The 22,879-nt window shown below is 41.3% G+C and overlaps 1 protein-coding gene across 2 annotated transcripts in view; it reads left to right on the top strand.

Moving 5' to 3' along the window:
* The window catches only part of tmem132e (transmembrane protein 132E), a 779,639-nt gene that overhangs the window by 218,013 nt on the left and 538,747 nt on the right, over nucleotides 1–22,879 (top strand). For both annotated transcript variants that reach the window (XM_072589443.1, XM_072589444.1), the window contains one exon: nucleotides 9,110–10,016. In XM_072589443.1, coding sequence (XP_072445544.1) covers nucleotides 9,110–10,016 — 907 coding nt within the window. The remainder of the gene's footprint in view (nucleotides 1–9,109; nucleotides 10,017–22,879) is intronic.

Below are 22,879 nucleotides of genomic sequence, written 5' to 3'. Positions count from 1 at the left end.
CCTCAAACACTTCTGCCAACTTCAACTGGACCCCACCACCAAAAATATCTTCCCCTCCCTACTTCTCGCTGCCTTTCGCAAGAACCATTATCATTGTCCCTCCTTGATTTGTGCCACTCTCCTCAACAATGCCTCAGTAGCTTCTCCTGCAACCGTAAAAGTTGCAAAACGTGTCAGCACACCACCTTCGACAGCTCCATTCTGGGCCCCAAACAATCCTTCCAGGTGAAATAGGGGTTCACCTGCCTCTCGTCCAACCTAGTTTGCTGCATCTAGTGCTCCCAATGTGATTTACTATATATGAGTGAGACCAAACATAAACTAAGGGAACGTTTTGCCAAGCATCTCAGCCAGGCACGTAAGGGTCAGCCTGTTTTCTTGGTCACCACCCATTTCAAATCCCCCTCCCACTCTCTCTCCGACGTGTCCATCCTCAGCCTCCTCCATTGCCATAATGAGTCAGACCACAAATTAGAGGAACAACACCTTTTCTTCTGCCTGTGCAGAAAATACAGCCCAGAGGACTCAACATTGAGTTCTCCAATTTCAAATAACTTTCCACCCATCCCCAACTCCCTCTCCAGCTCCACCTCCTACCTTCCATTCCTCCTAAAGAACATCCCTTTCACCTACCAACCAGATTCAGTCCTCCCATCGACCAATCAGGTCACACCCACCACCCATTCACCTATCAATACCTCACTATTCAGACTCTCTCCCCACCCATAATCATTCCATTCCCCCCCCCCCCTTAATCTGCAGGTCCCCCTATCCCCACCTTCATTCCTGAAGAAGAGTTATACCCAAAATGTCGACTTCTCCATCTCCTGATGCTGCCTGGCTTGCTGTGTTCCTCTAGCCTCCTACTTATCTACAAACTAACACATGGCACGAGCAGCAATCTTGTGATTACTACTTTTGAGGTTGTACTTTTCTTCTTAGTCCCTAAGTCCCTACATTTTGCTTTTAAAATCTCATCCTTCTTTATAATCTAAGTCATTGTTACCAATGTGTACCATGACTATGACTGTTTGCTCTCCAACACATGGATGTTGTGTAGCCACTCTGAGATATCTTTGACCCGAGCACTAGGGAGGTAGCATACATGTTGGAGTCTCATTTTGCGGCCATTGGAAAGGCCTATCTCTTCCCCATACAGTTTAATCCTGTATGACTATTGCATTTCCATACTTTTTGCTCCACCCTGTGCAGCAGAACCAACCGTAGTGTCACGAATTTGGCTGTTGCAATTCCCCTGAGAGACTATTCCCTTCACCAGTATTCAAATCTGTGTACAGGTTGTTCTGTTATAATGCGCATTTCATTAATACGAATTCACTATTATACAATCGATGAACTGGGGACACTGTTTCTAAAGTTTTAAATGTGTGTTGGCTGAAACATGATTAGATTGTCAGCACTTTAAGCACTGTTTCTAAAGCACAATTTTTCTATAACAAGAACGCAACCATTGTGTCAGAAGAACTATGTGTATCTGTTTTTTAGGGGAATGACCACATAGGATTCCTGCACTGCACGCTAGTCTTCTTACTCTGTCTGATGGTCACCTAAACCCTTTCTGTCTTTGTGACTACCTGTGTATGCATGCTATCCTTGATTCTTTCAGTTTCACAGATGCTCTTCAGTGTCCCCAGATACATCTGCAGCTTTGAAACTCAAGTCTTCAAGGAGCTGTAGCTGGAGACACTGGAAATGTTCCCAGCTTCCCACATAGAGCAGAAGGAGCACACCACAATTTTGAGCTGTATTACCATGATTTATTCCTTTAATTTAAACCTGGAAAATGCTTAATATCAAATAATATCAATTTCTGTCTGGCCCTCTACTGTTCCTCATTACTACCGAATTACAGCCCTTAGTAACTATATTAAAAAAAGATCTTTCAAACTATAAGTGATAATAGTTGTAAATTTGGATCTGACTTGACCTACTACTTGCTAATCAGCTTTCTATGACCCTCGACTGTGGTTTTCCTGTGATGTCATCTTTGTTTCTTCCAAATAAGCAGGATACCTAATCATAAGGTTCAAGTCTGTGGAACTGCTATAGATTTAGAACAATTTTGGTGGCACAGACTCAACGGGCCAAAGGCATTTTTCAGTACTGTATGATTCTCATGATTCCATAGTTTTCCAGACCTCTATTAGGCCACATTCCTCAGGATGTATTTTCTAATAGGAAAGAGACTTGCCCTGACAATCCTTTCCTCATATGTCAACCACATACATTTGGTATGGTCCTGCTAACCGTGCAAACTTAATGCTGAAATAGTGAGCATCAAACCCATCCTTGATGTAGAGGTGCCAGTTTTGGTTTGGGGTGGACAAGGTCAGAAGTCAGATGACACCAGATTATAGTCAAACAGGTTTATTTGAAATCGCAAAGTTTCAGAGTGTTGCTCCTTTGTCAGGTAAACCCATCATGTAAGGCATTTGTTACAGCCAGACCTGGGAGACGTTCCCCACTTTGTTATAGTTCCAGAGAGGGTACTTCAAATTGTTAAGTTCCTGGGTGAGGAGGGATTAACTGGCTCCCTGTCTTTACCCACCTATCCTTTCAGTTGGTTGCAACAAGGCTAATTTAAAAACAGATCCCTTTTCTTGTAGATACCTTTTTTCCAGATGCAAATGAACTTATACTTTAGAAGGAATCAATTTAACCAGGCTTTCTTGAATTAACATTGAATTAACATATGAAGAATCAATATATATTACAACTAGGAGGTGATGCCAAAAGGATAAAGTTGTAAAAAATTATATCTAGATCAGTTTCTGCATTGTTCATGAAAAGCAGATAGTTGAACATCACGACCATTGCAGTGGAGATGACCAGCAGTATTGACATTGATAGTTAATAGTCAGTTTCACAATATTTACTTTGCAGCTTGGTTGAGATTCTGTAGTTCTGATTTCTTTCAGCTTTCACTGTGAGCAAGAATCTTTTGTCCTATTTTCATTTGTCTGACTGGATACAGAATTGACTGACCGAAAGAAGACAGCGAGTGGTAGTGAATGGAAAGTATTCCGCCAAGAGGTCAGTGACCAGTGGTGTCAAACAAGGATCTGTTTTAGGCCTCTGCTCTTTGTAGTTTTTATAAATGATTTGAGTGAATAAGTGGAAGGATAAGTTTGTAAGGTTGCTGATGACAGAAAGGTTGGTGGTGTTGCAGATAGTGTTGAAGGCAGTTGCAGGCTACAACAAGACATTGACAGGATGCAAAGCTGGGCTGAGAAGTGGCATATGGAGTTCAATTTGGATAAGTGTGAAATGATTTATTTTGGAATGTAGAATTTGAATGCTAAATACAGGGTTAAAGACATGATTCTTGGCAGTGTGGAGGAACAGCGGGAACTTGGGGTCCACATACATAGATCCTTCAAATTTGCCACCCAAGTTGATAGGGTTGTTAAGAAGGTGTGTGGATTTTTGGCTTTCATTAACAGTGAGATGGAGTTTAAAAGCTGCGAGATTTTGCTGCAGCTCTATGAAACGCTGGTGAGTCCACACTTAGAATATTATATCCAGTTCTGGTTGCCTCCTTACAGGAAGGATGTAGATGCTTTCTAGAGTGTGCAGAGGTGATTTACCAGGATGCTGCCTGGATTGGAGTGCTTGTCTGATGAAGAGAGGGTGAGGGAGCTAGAGATTTTCACATTGCAGAGAAGGAAGGGAGGTGTCTATCAACAAACACATTGACTTGGCTCACATTTACCACCCCTTAAGAAAAAGAACAGGAGATGACATCACCATAGGAAATGACATCACCAACCCTAGAAAACTCTAGCATATAAATAGAAAGTGGGCTACACCACCAGTGCTTCATTCGGCGGCTCACTGAAGATGTTACCTAGTATGGTGACGAAATGTCTGAAAACGAACCTTCCAGCTCAACGAGCAAACCTATATCCGGATTGTGTAAACTCTTGAACAAGCCGAACGCTGCCGCTTTTAGATCTGAAGTGTGCTCAGACTACTTCAGATTACCCTGAAGGGATAAGATAGCTCAAAATTCTGCAGCGGTGCAGCTTGCTGTTTCATGTTGCTAATGTGTAATGGAGGCATGAGTGGTAGTTGCCCCTCACAGGATGCTGTGTCAAACCAAAAAGACAATGTCTGTCATACAAATGAGTAATGTGATAATTAATGGATATTCAGGATCTGGATGTAGTCTGTTTAGCATTTGTGATGTGTTTGAGGACGATGCTCATTTGATTATGTACTTGCTTATTCATAGGTATAATTGCTGAATCAGATTCTGACATCTGCAACACAGAAACAGCTGGTACAACAACAATTTTTCAATATGAACCACTGTTTAGCTAATGTTTATTAAACAGTAGATGAAAATCAAGATAAATTGAAATTAAAAAGACTGTCCAAGGAATGTACTGTTACCATGGCTGCTATACAGCCATAGTACAGGAACCTGAGGAGTCAGTATGTTGGGCACCACCTCAAAGTCCCAGATGGCCTCCTCGTTCCATGATTGCAACTTCTCTTCCCAGTGGTTGACGATGCCCTCTAGCGCATCTCCTCCACTTCACGCACCACTGCCCTTGAACCCCATCCCTCCCAACGCAGCAAGGACAGAACCCCCTGGTCCTCACTTTCCATCCCACCAACCTCTGCATATATCGCATCTTTCTCTGCCACTTCTGCCACCTCCAAACAGATCCCACCACTAAAGATATATTTCCCTCCCTACCCATCAGCATTCTGGAGAGACCATTCCCACCGCGACCTCCTCATCAGGTCCACAGCCCACTCATGGCACTTTTCCCTGACACAGGAGGAAGTGCAAAACCTGCGCCCCACCACTCCCCTCACCTCCGTCCAAGGTTCCAAGGAATCCTTCCACTTCCGTCAGATATTTACCTGTATCTCTACCAATGTCAACTATTGCACCCAGTGTGATTGGGGAGATAGGCCGCCTTCTTGCGGATTGTTCAGAGAACATCTCTGGGACACCCACCCCCACCAACCCCACCACCCTGTGGCTGAACACTTCAAGGCCCCCTCCCACTCTGCCAAGGACATGCAGATCCTGGGCCTCCTCCACTGCCAAACCATTACCACCCGATGCCTGGAGGAGGAGCGCCTCATATTCTGCTTTGGGACCCTGCAACCACACAGGAAAAATGTGGATTTCAAAAGCTTCACACACACACATATTATCCCAGTCCCAAGCCTCCAACTCAGCACTGTTCTCCTGACCGGTCTATCACCCCTCCCCACTTCTGACCTATCACCTTCTTCCTCACCTTCATCCACCTATTGCTTTCTCAGCTACCCTGCCCTTTTCCCCACCTCCCCCCCCACCCCCACCCTCCTCCCACTTATCCCTCAGCTCGGTCCACAAGCCTCATTCCTGATGAAGGGCTTATGCCCAAAACGTCGATTGTCCTGCATCTTGGATGTTGCCTGACCTGCTGTGCTTTCCCAGCCGCACACTTTCAACTGTTGGGCAGTGTGGAAATATGCAGCCCACTATATAATTAAAGATTTCCATAGGAACAGAATTACATCAATTGGCTCACCAAGTTAGCTCCATCATTTGATCATGGCTGTGTTTTTCAATCCTATTCTCCTGCATTCTCCCCGTTACCATTGATCCCCTTACAAATAAAGAAAACATCTATCTGTTTTAAGTACACTCCATGATTTGGCCTCCACAACCTTCTGCGACAATGAGTTCTACAGATTTACCAACCTCAGGCTGAAGAAATTCCTCCTCATTTCAGTTCTAATGGGTTGTCCCTTTTTTCTGAGGCTGTGACTTTGGGTCATAGTCTGACCAACTGGTGGAAACGTGTTCATTTGTGATAATTCATTTTCACTTTATCCAGAGCTTTCAATATTCTGTAAGTTTCAATGAGATACTCCCTCAACCTTCTAAACTTCATTGAATACACACCTAGAGTCCTCAACTGCTCCTCATGTGATAAACACTTCATCCCCAGTATTGTTCTTGTAAACCTCCTCTGCACCCCCTCCAACGCCTCTGACCAGAGGCTTAAACAAACTCAACAGTTCATCTCTGCCTTTGTATTCTAGCTTTCATGAAATCAATGTTAGCATTGCATTTGCCTTCCTAAATGCCAACTAAACCAACTTGTTAACCTTAAGCAAATCCTGAACTAGGACTCCTAAGTTGCTTTGTGCTACCCATTTAGAAAATATGGTATGCCTCTATCCTTCCTATGAAAGTGCAAAACCTCACGTTTTCCCACATTGTATTCCATATTTCATTTCTTTGTCTATTCTCCTAGCTTGATCCAAGTCCTTCTGCAGCTTCCTCAGCAGTACCTGTCCCTCCTGTCGTCTGAAAACTTAACAACAATGCCCTCAGTTGCTTTATCCAGATCGATAATGTGTCAAGTGAATAGTTGTGGTCCTAACACAGATACCTGGGAAACTCCACTAGTCACTGGTTGCTATCATGAAAAAGATCCCTTTGTCCCTCCTCTCTGCCTTCTGGCACTCAGCAAATCTTCTATCCGTGCCAGTACCTTGCCCCTAAAAACAATGGGTGCTAATCTTATTCAGCAGCCTCCTGTGTGGAACTTTGTCAAAGCCCTTTTAGAAATCCAAATGCATCAAGTCCACTGGCTCTGCTTTGTCTAACCTGCTTGATATCTCCTCAAAGAATTCTAACAATTTTTTCAGGCATGACCTCTCTTGATGAAGCCATGCTCACTCAGCCCTATTTTACCATGCACTCCCAAGTACTCTGCAATCTCATCTTTAATAATGGACTGTAAAATCTTATTAAAATCATGTCAAGACAACCAGCCTCTAATATTCTGGTCTCTGCTTCCCTCCCTTCTTAAACAGGGTTGTTAGATTAGCCAATTTGCAATGTTCTGGGACCCTCCCTGACTCCAGTGATTCCTGAAATATCACCAATACCACTACAATCTTCTCAGCTATCTTCTTCAGAACTCTGGGGCATTGCCCATCTGGACTGGGTGGTTCATCTACCTTCGGACCTTTGTTTTCCCAGCACCTTCTCCTTCATGAGGGCTAGTATCTTTGCTGCTGACTGTCTTGAAGTTCTGGTGTGCTATTGGTGCTTTCCACCATGAAAGCTGATGCAAAGTACCGATTCATTTCCACCACTATTTCTTTGTTCCCCATTACTACTACTCATAAAATTTAAATCATGGCCTAAAATATGTGTCAGGCCTATGCATATGCAAATATAGAGACTCTTTTCCTGAAATTAATTGCTCACCAATTACTGCATCTGCAATGTAGAGAGTATTTTCAGTTGTGTGGCAGCAAATCCATTGGCTGTTAATTGGTGGTTCTCAAAGATACTGAAATTTCCAAAGGAAGTTACTAACCTTTTTTGCTAAACTTATTATGTACTCAAATATCTGAAACGACTGATCTTTTATTTTCCTATGACTAGCAACTGTCGGTGTGGAGTTTGCACATTCTCCCTGTGTCTGCGTGGGTTTCCTCCCATGGTCCCAAAAAATGTGCAGGTTAGGCGAATTGGCCATGCTAAATTGCCCATAGTGTTAGGTGAAGGGGTAAAAGTAGGGTAATGGGTCTGGGTGGGTTGCTCTTCAGAGGGTCGGTGTGGACTTGTTGGGCTGAAGGGCTTGTTTCCACACTAAATAATCTAATCTAATCTAATCATCCAAAGATGTGCAGGTCAGGTGAATTGGCCATGCTAAATTGACCATACTGTTAGGTTCATTAGTCAGGATTATATATAGGGTAGCGGAATGGGTCTGGGTGGGTTACTCTTCAGAGTGTCGGTGTGGTGTTGTTGGGCCAAAGAGCCTGTTTCCATACTGTAGGTAACCTAATCTAATCAGTCTTCAGCTGGAGCTTTGTCTGATGTCCACAGTACTCCAATAGTAAATGGAAACTGGCAGACCAACGTTTGTGTGGTTCTGCACTGGCCAGAATCTTTTTGGTCCTATCAGGTTGGCTGTGAATTCAGATTAGGAAGAATTTCAGAAAAATAATTCTGTCAATAGCCAAATGCTTTCTCATCTCTGAACAGTCTTCCTAGATGCAGGTAGTCAATCTGCAGAATTGTGTTCATTTATGGATTGATTTGGAGCTAGTGATGGCGTTTTCTTAGCAACAATTGAACCCTAAATTGAGGACCAAGCCTAGCAGATGCTGGATGTGATTTGCTAACAGCTGACTTGGATGTCCTTGAGGCCTTCTCTTAATATGCTCCCATCGCCACAGATGTAGCTAAAGTGGACCATAACTGCTGCAACAAGCCATCAATTTGGAGGGGCTCCTCAATAGGGGTAGTGTCATAGCTGTGACCACTATTTCAAACCTCTTCAGAGGGTGCCTAAAGATGGATTTGTCCTCAGGTTCCCTCTTTGTACTGTCTCAGATTTTAAAAATTTGGTCATTTGTGGGATATAGGGCATCACTAGCTAATAAGCATTTATTGCCCATCCCTAGTTGCCTTGAGAAGATGGTATTGAGATGCCTTCTTGAACTACTGCAGTCCATCTGCGATGGGTTGACCATCAAGGCCATTAGGGAGGGAGTTCCAGGATTTTGAACCAATGACAGCGAAGTAACGATGATATATTTCTTAATCAGGATGGTGAGTGACTTGGGACTTGAAGATAGTGAAGTTCTCATATATCTGCTGCCCTTGTCCTTCTAGTTGGAAATAGTCATGAGTTGGAAGGTGTTCTCTGAGGATCTTTGGTGAATTTCTGCTCCATTTCTGTTTCAGTCTCAAAATTGCTCTTGTCTGCTCACTGTTTACATAATCTGGAAATGCAATAGGGAAAAAAAATTGAAATTATTTTGCTGTGAAATTTCTTAACTGTTATTAAGTTTGAATGTTGTAATTTAGTTATGTAACTATTTTTCATGAAAACTCTATAATACCACTCATTAATCACATTCCTTCAGTTAGAACAAATTTTACTCTAATTGCTAAATGAACTTGCGATTTCTGCAACTTCAAAAAAAGTTCTGCTTTTTATCAATTTTTTTTCTATTATCCAAGCTAACTGATTAATTAAGGAAACATTGTTAAAGTTGAGGAACATTCAAAGCTACTTTTTCAACACTTTTTTGTCTCTTTTTGCAGTTCACAGTCAAGTATTGCCTACAAGTTCAGAAAGATTGCAGAACTTCTACACATCTCCAGCTTATCTTCCTGTGAACTACAAGCTTTCAAATGTACAGCTAGCCTTTTTCCTGAATAAGGACAAATTAAACACACATTGGAACAGCACCAAGTCACTCCAACGCTTGGAACATTTTGTTGTATTTCAGACGAAAGAACTTCCAGTGGTGAATGCGACTTTAGGACCTTTTTCCATGGATCGCATTCTCCCAAAAGATATACTTCAGCCCACCAGTACATTGGAAGTACTGGACCGATTCACCATGAATTGGAAGGTCAGAGCCTTTATTATCCAACAGCGAGTTCCTTTTAACCAGCCACTTGTTCAAGTACTATTTTACGTGGCAGGTCGAGATTGGGATGATTTTGACGTTGTGGATAAATTACCATGTGCAAGACTTCATGTTTTCCGCGATGTCAGGGATATTGAAAGCTCCTGCAGACTGAGGGGCATTTTAGCCATTTGCCTCGTCCAAATTGAATTGCCCTTTGCCTGGTTTAGTTCTGCCACCACAACTCTGGGAAGAAAGGAATCCATGGATAATTTGGATACAATCAGTGAAAATCTTCAAGTTGAACTCTACTATACCTTGCATCCTCCGGATAGAAATGGGGAATGCAATGCTGGCAGTGATGCATCTTATCGTAAAGGGAAAAACATTAGGCAGGATGGATCTCACCAGCAGCCTCTGCTACGTATAGGGAGCATTAATTTATACCAGCCTCCCCAAGCACAATTAATTCAGGAGCACAGGTTTGATGGAAATATTTTCATTCGTTTGCCAGAAGGACCACTAAAATCTGGGGAAATCCTCAGTATCTCTGTGTTTCTAACACCAAATTCAACAGTGGAGCAATTCACTCTGAGGTACGATAGATTTCATTGTTTTACTTGAAAAGAGAACTAAACTTTAGCTTTCATTATGATTTGGAAAACACTATGTTGTATATATTAGTTAAATTTATGAAAATTACTTGATTTATTGGAATTTCTACCTTTTATGTCAAAACAAAGGGATTACTTTTCTCTAATGTTGTGCCTGACAACCGTACTTCCATAATTCACTGCCAGATGCTCTTTATAATATAGACCCATATATTTCCCATTTCTGACTGTCTTCTCACGTATACAATGTTCAAAGATGCTGACCATTCTCCAATAATGGAAAAGGAGAAAATGAGGCATTTTCGGATTAATTTTTAAAAATTGTGAGAGAATGCATCAGTTCTTTCAAGGATACAGTAGGTCATACAACTCACATGGACATGGATCTTTGCTGTGTGGATCCCTGTTACTCAGTAGGAGGAGAATGTACTTTGAATTTTCCATGTTATGAAATCTCCAGCAAAATAAAGTACTTGTAACTATTCCCTCAAGGTACTTCAAGCATCTGTATATAGAAAAATCAGTTAATGGGTGTCGATGATGGGAGGTCAAAACCCTGTCAGAGTTTCAATGTTACCATCTGAGTCCCACCAAGCACTTTTTGACTGGTTCAGGAAATGTGGCATATCACAATTTAAAATGCTAGCAGATGGATGGCAGGACTGCCTTTTTGTTGCCTTGCTTAATTTTGTACTACCTGGAGTTTTAAATTTTCAGCAAAGCAGTTGGGTTTTTGAAACATGTATTAAGCATGTCAAATCAGAGGGGTCATGAGCTGTACAGTAGCTTGTTTTGTGAATCTTTTGACAATTAGTTTGAAAAGTTTACTCAAATTGCAGATTATAATTTATTGGTGTTTCCATTATATATTAATGCTGTAAATTATAGGGCTTTGTTCTTTTAAAAAAAAAGACCATTAATTGGATCAGCATTGAGGAAGTGTTAAGATGAATAAAGTGTTATTCATGCAACAGCATTGAGATGTCATTTGTGTTTTAATCTTACATTGCTTCAGAGTTCAGCAATCTCTTCAGCCTTTTGAAACAGTGGAGCAGTTGACATTTGTTTCAGTAGCTCAAGAGGTTTAATGTATTCAGACATGAAGATTTTGTATGTAGTTGTGCGAAAGAATACCATTATGAATACTTAGCTGAGTTCCAAACCCATTAATGAATTTGGCTTCATTGGAGTTATAGCTTTCAATGGCACTTTGAGCTTCTTTATAATTAAGGGCTCTAAGAGCAGTTAATAGAATGACACCCGTTGACATCAAGGCCGCATTCAACTGAATGTGGCATCACGGAGCCCTAGTAAAACTAAATTACTGGGTATCAGGAGGCTGCTTCAAGTCACATCTGCCACATAGGAGGATGGTCATCATTAGTGGAGGTCAGTCATCAACTGGGGATGTTCGCTGATGATTGGAGGATGTTCAGCACCATTCGCAGCTTCTCAGTTATTGAAGCAGTTCATGTTCAAATGCAACAAACTCTGAACAATATCAGACTTGGGCTGACAAGTGGCAAGTAATATTCATGGTTCAGAAATGCTAGGCTATATCATTACCTATAAGAAACAATCTAATCAACACCCCAAGGCATTCAATAATATTACTACTACTGAATCCCCCACTATCAACATCCTAAGGGTTACCATTGACTAGAAACTCAACTGGACCCAACACATAAATGTAGTGGCTACAAGAGCAACTCAGGGGCCAGGAATACTGTGGTGAGACACTCACATCTTGATTCCCCAAACCCTGTTCACAATCTACAAGGCATAAATCAGGAATAAGGTGGAATACTCTCCATTTGCCTGGATGGTTGCAGCTCCAGCAGCACTCAAGAAGCTTGACACCATCCAGCACAAAGCAGCCCACTTGGTTGGCATCACATCCACAAAATCCACTCCTTTCACCACCTATATTCAGTAGCAGTAGTGTGTACCAACTGTGCTACAAGATCCTTAGTCAGCACCTTCCAAATTCATGACCATTTTCATCGAGAAGTACAAGTACAAGCAGATATACACGGTAGCACCACTACCTGTAAGTTTCCCTTTAAAGTTTGTGAGAAGATTTGTAGCTTGGGTGCTCGTTATTGTGGTTCTGTTCGCTGAGCTGGGAATTTGTGTTGCAGATGTTTCGTCCCCTGTCTAGGTGACATCCTCAGTGCTTAGGAGCCTCTTGTGAAGCGCTTCTGTGATGTTTCCTCTGGCATTTGTAGTGGTTTGTCTCTGCCGCTTCTGGTTGTCAGTTCCAGCTGTCCGCTGCAGTGGCTGATATATTGGGTCCTGGTTGATATGTTTGTTGATAGAATCTGTGGATGAGTACCATGCCTCTAGGAATTCCCTGGCTGTTCTCTGCTTGGCTGGTCCTATAGTAGTAGTGTTGTCCCAGTTGAACTCATGTTGCTTGTCATCTGCATGTGTGGCTACTAAAGATAGCTGGTCGTGTCGTTTCGTGGCTAGTTGGTGTTCATGGATACGGATCGTTAGCTATCTTCCTGTTTTTCCTATGTAGTGTTTTGTGCAGTCCTTGCATGGGATTTTGTACACTACGTTGGTTTTGTTCATGCTGGGTATCGGGTCCTTTGTCCTGGTGAGTTGTTGTCTGAGATGGCTGTTGGTTTGTGTGCTGTTATGAGTCCTAGTGGTCGTAGTAGTCTGGCTGTCAATTCAGAAATGTTCTTGATGTATGGTAGCGTGGCTAGTCCTTTGGGTTGTGGCATGTCCTCATTCCGTTGTCTTCCTCTTAGGCATCTGTTGATGAAATTGCGCGGGTATCTGTTTTTGGCGAATACATTGTAGGGGTGTTCTTCCTCTTTTTGCAGTTCTGGTGTGCTGCAGTGTGTTGTGGCCCTTTTGAACAGTGTCTTGATGCAACTTCTTTTGTGTGTGTTGGGGTGGTTGCTTTCGTAGTTCAGGACTTGCTCTGTGTGTGTGGTTTTCCTGTATACCTTTGTGGTGAATTCTCCATTCGGTGTTCTCTGTACCATCACGTCTAGGAATGGGAGTTGGTTGTCCTTTTCTTCCTTTCTAGTGAATCAGATTCCTGTGAGTGTGGTGTTGATGATCCGGTGTGTGTTTTCTGTTTCTGTGTTTTTAATGATTACAAAGGTGTCATCTACATATCTGACCCAGAGTTTGGGTTGAATTTGCAGTAAGACTGTTTGTTCTAATCTTTGCATTACCGCTTCTGCCATGAGTCCAGAGATGGGCGAGCCCATGGGTGTGCCGTTGATTTGTTCATATATTTGGTTGTTGAATGTGAAGTGTGTTGTGAGGCACAGGTCCAGTAGTTTGAGTATGCAGTCTTTGTTCATAGGTTCCCCGTCTTGTTGTCTGTTCTGTATGTCCAGCAGTTTGGCTATTGTTTCTCTGGCTAGGGTTTTGTCGATAGAGGTGAACTGTGCCGTTACATCGAATGAGATCAAAGTTTCTTCCTTGTCTATATGTGTATTTCTGATGATGTCCAAGAATTCCTGTGTTGACTGTATAGAATGTCTGGATCCGCTGATCAGTGTTTCAGTTTCTGTTGTAGTTCTTTAGCCAGTTTGTGTGATGGTGTCCCTGATAGCGATATGATGGATCTGAGTGGGATGTATGGTTTGTGCACTTTAGGAACTCCATAGAATCTGGGGGTGGGGTTGCTTTCAGGTTTCATTCTCTGTAGGTCAAACCTGGTTATCTGTCTGTTTCCCTTTAAGCCACTCACCATCCTGAATTGGAAATATATCACTGTTCCTTCAGTGTTGCTAGGAATTTCTTTCCTAAGAGCTTTGCGGGTAAACCTAAGATTGTAAACTGCAGCAGTTCAAGAAGGTAGCTCACGACCATCTTTTCAAGGGCAGCTAGGGATGGACAATAAATGCTGGCCAGCCAGTAACACCCACGTCCCATGAATGAATGGAAAAAAAGGATTAACATTATTTGCAAAGATTTTTAAATTGCTATTTGCTTATTTTTACTATGATATGAGCATTTCAAAGAGTTAGCATTGCTAGCATAGAGATCATGATTTCTGCCCATAGTGGATACTGGGTAAACTGTGTATGAGGGTATGGAGAAAGCATAGAGGATTTGGGTGAGATTTAAGAATAGGATGCCTAGGACGTACATACGGAATTGGACTGATTTCCCTGTGAACCGAGAAAGCCCTTCTAACCCAATCAACACTGTCCTAGCCTTGGTCTTGCTTTGGAAGGTGGAGGTCATGACTCTGACTTGCCCTTTTCCATGGCATGAAAATAAGGTGAGTATTTCAGTTGAATAAGGAAGCAGTAACGCAACATTGGGAAATAGTCTGACCTGCCGTTCACACCTTGAAGAGCAAAATCTGACCCTTTTCTTTTGTTCTTTTCTCCACCTACTTCCCTTTCACCTACTTAAAACCTATTATATATTTCATTTTTCTAAATTCCGAGGAAAGCCCATTGACCTGAAACAATAACGTAATCTCTAGCCCTCCCTGTCCACCAAATAGATGATCTCAAACCTGCTATTTTGAGCATTTAATGTTTTTATTTTAATAATAAAGATCCAGCTGTTCAGGATGAAGGACGTTCAAGGAAATTTTAATTAAGGTGAAGTATGTATGAATACCATGTTCGTAGAGAAAGTGAAACTGTTGTTTGTTCCATACATAATACACTTAATGACTACAGAAGAGAGGCATCCAGTATTGAAGCAGTAGCAAGTGACAGATCTAGTCAGCCCACTTTGATGCCTGGCCATGTATGTTTGGGATATAGGATTATACTGCCTATATATCCATTGAGATAACGCAGTATACAGAGGACTCAGAAGCCCGAGATGGCAACCTACATTTTAAGAGGTCAATGATAGAATACTTAAGCATCACTGGCATCCCTGTGTCTCTGATATCACAGCATGTTATTATGGTAGGTTAATGAAAGCACACAGCGGCAACAGGGATGTGACATCAGTCATAAATTCTTGATGTAAATAATTCAAAATATAATGAAAATATTTTATGATGTGATCTGATGGAAGTGGAGCAATATTTTATCATGGGATCCCTACAGAGGCTATTTGGCCCATTGAGTCTGCACTGACTATCCAAAGAACATCCCACCCAGAACCAGCACCACCACCTCCCCAACCTTATCATGAAACAACCTGCACATCTTTGGACAGTGGAAGGAAACCAGAAGACTCAGCTGAAATCCACACAGATACTGGGAGAATGTACAAATTCCACACAGACTGTCACCCAAAGCTGGAATCGAACTTGTGTTCCTGGTGCTGTGGGACAACAGCATTAACCACTGAGCCACTGTATTTGAGAAGATGTTGTAAAAACAATTCTTTTAATGCTGTGTGATTAGACATTTGTCTTGTTAAATATACCTCTTCTGGATATCAGTGAAGGGGAGTACCCTGTAGTGGCTCTGGTGAAAGGGTATGCCTCAGCCAGTTACCTCCAGTTCTTTGCCCTTATCGTCTATAATTTACACATCAATGATCCTGAATGTCTCCATGATAGGGATGTTAATAGGGATACTCATAGATTCGTAGAAGTCCACAGCACAGAAAGCAACCTTTTGGTCCAATAAGTTGGCATTGGTGAAAAACAAGCATCTAACCATGCAGATTCCATTTTTCAATACTTGACCGATAGCCTGTGTGCCTTGGCATCACAACTGCAATGAATACTACTTAAATGTTATACGGGTTTCTGTCACTACTACTCTTAGAGGCAATGAGTTTCAGATTTCCACTATCTACTCGGTGAAATAATTTTTCCTCACATCTGCTCTAAATCTCCTGCCCCTTACGTTAAATCTTTGCCCCCTAGTCATTGATCCCACCACAGAGGGACCATCTCGATCATGAACCTCCTCAGTCTGCTCTCTTCCAAAGAAAACAGTCCCTGGTCTATCCAATCTCTCTCTTTATAACTAAGATTCTCCAGCCCAGGCAAAATTCTGTATTTCTCCTCTCCACCTTCTCCATTATGGTCACATTCCTTCCACTGTGTGGATTCCAGACTTGTAGATAATACTCTAGATGTGGCCTAACCAAGGTTTTACACAATTCCAGCATAACCTCCCTGCTCTTAAACTCTGTGCCTTGCCTATTAAACAAAAAAGTAGTCCACATACCTTTTTAACTACTTTATCTACCAGTTCCATTATCTTAAGGGACTGGTATACAGTTACACGAAGGTACCTCTTACCCTTGATGGTTCCAACGGCCCAATCATGCATTATGCTTTCCCTTGCCTTTTTTGTCGTGCTAAAGTGCATAGCCTCACACTTACCCAAATTGAATTCCATTTGCTACCGGTCAGCTCATCTGATAAGCCCATTTTTTTCCTGCAATCTAAGGCTACCCTCCTCACTATTTACCACCCCACCACTTCTTGTGCAAGCGTACTGATCAACTCTCTTTCACTGAAATCTAAATCCTTTATGTATACTTTCATAGCTAGGGGATGTGATGGCCTTGTGGTATTATCACTGGACTATTAATCCAGAGACCCAAGGAATGTTCTGGAGACTTGGGTTTGAGTTTGCAGATGGTAGAATTGAACCCAATAAAAATCTGGAATTAAGAAACTAATGATGACCATAAAACCATGGTTAGGAAAACCCACCTGGTTCACGAATGCCCTTTAGAGAAGGAAATCTGCTATCCTTAACTGGTCTGGCCAACATTTGACTCCAGATTCACAGCAATGAAGTTTATTCTTCACTGTTAACAATGAGGAGTGGGCAACAAATGCTAGCCTAGACAGTGACACATTATTTTGTGAATGAATAAAAAAACAAACAGAATTTCAAAACTGATCCCTGCAGAACCTCATCCGAACACTGGCTTCCAGTCACCAAATACCCTCGACCATCAGCCTGCTTTGTATTGTTCACCCAATTCTGGATCCAATTAGCCAAATTTCTTTGAATCCCACGGGCTCTTATCTTTCTATAAGGAACCTTACTAAAAGCCTTGTTGAAGTCCAAGTAGACTATGTCAAATGGATTGCCCTCATGTGCATACTTGGTCACCTCTTCAAAAGGCTTAATCAAGTGAGTCCTTTGTGAATAACAATACCACATTAGCTATCCTCCAGTCCTCTGGCACCTCTCTGGTGGCAAGATAGAAATTTAAAATTAGTGCCAGCACCTCTATTTCCTACTTTTTCTATCCCAGTAGCTTGAGGTACTCCAGTCCTGGAATTTTATGTACTGTTAAACCAGTCGGACCACACCATCTCCTTTCTGTCCATGCTAACTTCTTTAATTATGTCACAGTCCTTCTCCCAGATTTCTGTACCTACATGGTCCTTCTCACTCTTGAGCACTGGCACAAAATAATTTAACACAGTACCTATGTCCTCCAACTCCATGCACAAATTGCTACTGTGGTCCTTAATAGGGCCTACACTTACCCAGTTAACCTTTTACACTTCATGCACTTATAAAACAACTTCGCATATTCTTTTATTTCACTTGTCGTTATCTTTTTATGCCCCATTATTGCTCTTCTAATTTCCTTTTTAAGCCCCAACTGCATGTTCTGTCCTCCTCTAGGGCTTCTGTTATTTTGAGGCCTCAGTATCTGCCATAGCCTGCCTTTTCCCCTATTATCCAATTCTTTATATCCCTTGATATCCAGGGTTTGCTGGATTTGTTGGTCCCACCTCTTCTTTACTTGAAGATGTTAGTCCTACTCTTCCTATTTCTTCCTTGAATGTGCCTCAGTATCTTGATACAGATTGATCGAAAAGTATCTGCTCCCAGTCCAGACTGGCCAAACTTCATTTATTCTTTTTGAAATTACCCTTCACTCCCAATCTGAAGATGTTTGGTGAATTTCTGCAGTGCATCTTGTAGATAGTATTGCTGATATTGAGTGTCTGTTGTGGAGGAAATGGATGTTTGTAGATGTGGAGCCAATCAAGTGGGCTACTTTATCTTAGATAGTGTCAAGCTTCTGAATGTTGTTGGAGCTGCACCCATACAGGCAAATGAGGATTATTCCATCACACTGTTGGCTTGTGCCTTGCAGATGATGGGCAGGGTCTGGGGAGTCAAGAGGTGACTTACTTACTGCTGCGTTCCTAGCCTCTGACCTGCTCTTGTAGCGACTGTATTTATGAAGCAGTTCCAGTTGAGTTTCTGATCAATTATAACCTCAAGAATGTTGATAGTGGGCGATTCAGCCTTGGAAACACCAATTAATTCCTAGGGGCAGTGGTTAGATTGTCTCTTATTGATGATTGGCATTTGTGTGGCTTGAATGTTACTTGTCACTTGTCAGTCCAAACCTGGATACTGTTTAGATCTTGTTGCTTTTGAATATGGATTGTTTCAGTTTCTGAAGAGTTGTGAATAGTTCTGAACAGTGTGCAATCATCAGCGGACATCCCTACATCTGACCTTATGATGGAAGAGAGGTCATTGATGAAGCAGCTGAAGATGATTGGGCCTAGGACACTACCCTGAGAAATTTCTACTGAGATGACATGACTGTCTTTCTTTGTGCCAGATATGACACCATCCAACAGAAAGATTGTCCTATCAGACCTATTGATTCCAGTTTGATGTCTAACTTTGTCAAATGTAGATTTGATGTCAAGTGCTGTCAGTCTCGACTCACCTCTGCAATTCAGCATTTTTGTCCATGTTTGAATGAAGGCTGTAATGAGATCAGGAGTTGAGTGGTTCTGCCAGAACCCAAAACTGAGCATCACTAAGCAGGTCATTGCTGAGCAGGTGTTGCTTAAGATCAGTGTTGATGACATTTTCTATTATTACTAATGATCAAGAGTAGACCAATGGGGCTATATTTGGCTGGGTTAGAGTTTTCCTGCTTTTTATGTACAGGACATAATTGGGCAATTTTCCATATTATTGGGGAGATGGCAGCATTGTAATTGTACTAGAACAGTTGGCTCGGAGAGTGGCAAGTTCTGGCATAAGTCTTCAATATTATTGTCAGCATGTTATCAGGCTCCATAGACTTTGCAGTATCAATGTCTGCAGCCATTTTTTGATAATATATGGTGTGAATCGAATTAGCATAAGACTGATAGCTGTTATGCTGGGGACCACTGAAGTAGGCTGCAATGAATCATCCACTCGGCACTTCTGGCTGAAGATTGCCTTATGTTTTGAATTGATATGCTAGGCTTATCCATCATTGATGATGAGGCTATTTGTGGAGCCTCCTTCTCTAGGGAGTTGTTTAATTGGGCTTGACCATTCACAACCGGATGTGGCAGCTTAGATCTGATCCATTGGTTGTGGATTCCTTAGCTCTGTTCATTGTTATGGACCAGACCCCCACAATATATTTTAAGAAAGTAGTCTACACCCTAACATTTTCTTATTTTAAAGATAGATTTGAAGTGCTGTATTCCAAATGGAATGCAACTGGTCGAACTACTCAACGTTAAGCAAAACGCAATTTATTTAAAAAGCTATATTTAAAATATACAAAAGGAAAAGGAATTTTGAATAACTTCACTATTGGAAAACTTATCCGAATAATAGATACAATACCAATTGCTAATTAACTGTTCCTAAGCTATCCGTAACTTTCCAGAATAATTTTGACTTACAATCAGATCAAAGTTCAAATTTCATCTCTGAAAATATCTCATGAAAAGTTTGAGGAACTCCTCTTAATCCTTTTAGTTGTGATATTGTGTAATGGAATGGCCTCTGGAAATCTAGTGGACACATCCATTATTGTGAATAAGTGCTGATTCCCACTTCTTGTTTTAGGTAGGGGTCCTAAGCAATCAATTAAGACCCTTGTAAAAGGTTTCTCAAATGCAGGAATGGGAATTGAAGGTACTGATTTTATCACTGCCTGAGGTTTTCCAATTGCCTGATGAGTATGACATGTCTGGCAAAATTCAACTGCATCTTTGTTTTTGTATTTTGGCTTGAGTTTTCCTCATTCTCAAATGACCTCCTACTGGTAATTCATGCGCTACCCATAATATCATCTTTCTATAACCCACCAGTAATATAACTTGATGAACTTCTGCCCATTTCTCGTCGCTTGAATATATGAATGTCTCATTTCATCATCAAGACCTCATTTTTAAGATAGTAACATTCTGGGATACATTCAATTTCTGTGTATGCTTTTTGATGCAATTACTTTGGTTTTTTATCTTTCTGCTGTAATTCAGTTAATTTCTCTGAGCTAAAAGTATCCACTTTGTTCTCCACCTGTTTTTTTTTCTCTCAACTATTTGATCAAACATGGTCTCTGATAATTATACTGCAACTGCTTTGTCATTTCTCTTTGATTTCTCCTCTTACTTCAACCTGTGGCTTTGTGACCTTATTATCCCAAGATATTTTTCCTGTGATACCTGAGTTGCCTAATTTTCCACTGGCTTTTCAACCACAGTAGGCAGAACTCCCACCCGTGATCCAGCTCTATCATTACCAAGGACAAATTGTATTCCAGGAGCCGAGAATTCATCTAGTACTCCTACCACCACTACTTCACTTTTCACTGGGACACTCCAACCTCATTTCACATCATGAAGCACTTCTTGTCTCAACATGAATTCCATTTCTTAGCACTTTTTCTGGCAAGAGTCCTTCTGAATTACATATCTCCTCATCTCTCAACATCAAAGATTGATATGCTCCCGTACCTCTTAAAATTGTCATTTCTTTACCTGCTCCTCCTAGCACATGCTAATGAATCTTACCCTCACAAATAAATAATTTAAGAAGATCTGTCACTTTCTTCTCAACTAACCCCTGACAAGGTTGTATGTTCTGGTGTAGCTTTTTAGCTTTCACTGTGCTTTCCTTTACCATTTCAAGAAAGTTCACTGGCTTATCATTTTTCCCAGTACTTTTTCTAAACCACCAATACTTTGACTTCATGTGGCCTACTTTATTGCAGTGAAAACACGTGAGGTTTTTTTACTTCTCTCTCCTTATTTGTTTCCTGTGGTAAACTATCTTTATTATCTTCACTGAGATCTCCTTTTCCCTTACCACCTGAGGATTTCTTTTTTCCCTAATTTCCATCACTCACAGATTGGAATTGATGTCAGAAGCCAAACTTTGATTTACCATCATTACCATTGGCCATTCCAGCTGCTAATCTTACAGTTTTAACACTCTGCTCTTTCAGGAGTTCTCATTACTTCGCGGAGTGAATTTTTGAACTCCTCCAAAATAATTGTCTCCAATGTTTGATCTTTTTTCAGTGCCCTTTTAAATCGACTCTCCTTTCTAGTTGCCAAGTTCGGAAGTTCAAATTCTCTCTTTTTCTTTTTTTCTTCTCTATCTCTTCTTCCTCTGCTTTTAATCATTATTCAGACTGTTTTATTTCCTTTTCATGTTAAAGCTGCTCCACTTGCAATTAAATTTTAGCCATTTCCAAAGATTCTAATGGTATTTCGGGCGATTGTAAATGTCGAGCTGTCGCTGCAACTATCTCCCCTTTTCGCACAGACAAAGGCAACCCCAACTCCAGCTGGTTTGCCAATTCCAACAGTTTTGCCTTGCTCACCTTCTGTAAAACTCCTGAAGTCACTTCCTCCACCTGCAAAAAATCTGAGTGACCAAAAGACCCTTTGCAACACAAGGCACATGCTATTTAAACCAAATGAATTCAACACCTGAAACAAAGGACGCTTAACAAGTACCACCTGCTGCCTTTGAATCTAACAGTGATAAACCCAATTTGGAATTATAGATTTTGATCCCAGTAAGAGTTCCCAATTTGTTATGGACCAGACCAGAGCCCCTCAATATATTTCAAGAAGATCACCTGGACCCTAATCTTTTCTTATTTTAAAGGTGGATGTGAAATGCTGTGCTTCAGATACAATGTGACTGGTCAAACTACTTGACATTAAGCAAAACACAATTTACTGAAACACTATAGTTAAAATACAAACAAAAGAAAGAGGAATAACTTAACTATTGCAAAACTTACCTAAGAAATAGATACAGCACCTAGTGCTAATTAATTGTTCCTATACAGTAACATTGCATAAACAAACCCCTTGTCAAAAAGGCAAATTCAGACACGTTCTTGCATACTGTTCTCCAATCCAGGAGGGAAAAATAAATCAAGAGAAAATAGCAGCTAGCGGGCATTCACTGAAGATTCTAACTCATTTGAGGTCCCAAAGGCTTCTGCTTAAAACTAACCATAAAAACTACAAAAAACTGGAAAGCCTGCTCTGAGAGAGCTGGGCACACCCGGTCTGCTTCCATTGTTCCAACTTTTAAAAAATATGTCCCAAATCCTCACAAACCGTTTCCTTTCTTAGAGACAGCCTGGCGTCTCTGCCTTGCAACTGTCTTCAAACAAAAGGACAAAATAACCTCTTAAAATGACAGCATTGTCACATTTTCACTTGCTGCTTATGCTGTTAAGCCTGCAAGTAGTTCTGTTTGATAACTTTACCTGGTTGACACTTCATTTTTTGGTATGCCTGGTGCTACTTCTGGCATGCCCTTCTGCACTCTCCAGTGAGCAGGGATCCCTTGGCTTTACGCTAATGGTTGAATGGGTTATGCCAGACCATGTGGTTTTAGATTGTGCTGGATTGCAGTTCTGCTGTTGTTGATGACTCATAATGCCTCATGAGTGCCAAGTCTTGTGTTACTCGATCTGTTTGAAGTCTGTCCCATTTAGCACTGTGAGATTCCCACACAACACACTAAAGGTATTCTAACTGTAAAGGTGGGACTTTGTCTCCACAAGGACAGTATGGTGGTCACTCTTACAGATACAGTCATGGACAGATGCATTTGATTCCAGCAGATTGGTAAGGATGAGGCCAAGTTTTTCCCTTCTTGTTTGTTCCCTCACCATCTGCTGCA

Source organism: Chiloscyllium punctatum, chromosome 19 (genome assembly GCF_047496795.1).
Source record: "Chiloscyllium punctatum isolate Juve2018m chromosome 19, sChiPun1.3, whole genome shotgun sequence".
Classification (NCBI taxonomy): domain Eukaryota; kingdom Metazoa; phylum Chordata; class Chondrichthyes; order Orectolobiformes; family Hemiscylliidae; genus Chiloscyllium; species Chiloscyllium punctatum.
The sequence above is the reverse complement of the archived record's forward strand: the minus strand, read 5'-3'. Positions and strand labels throughout refer to the sequence as shown.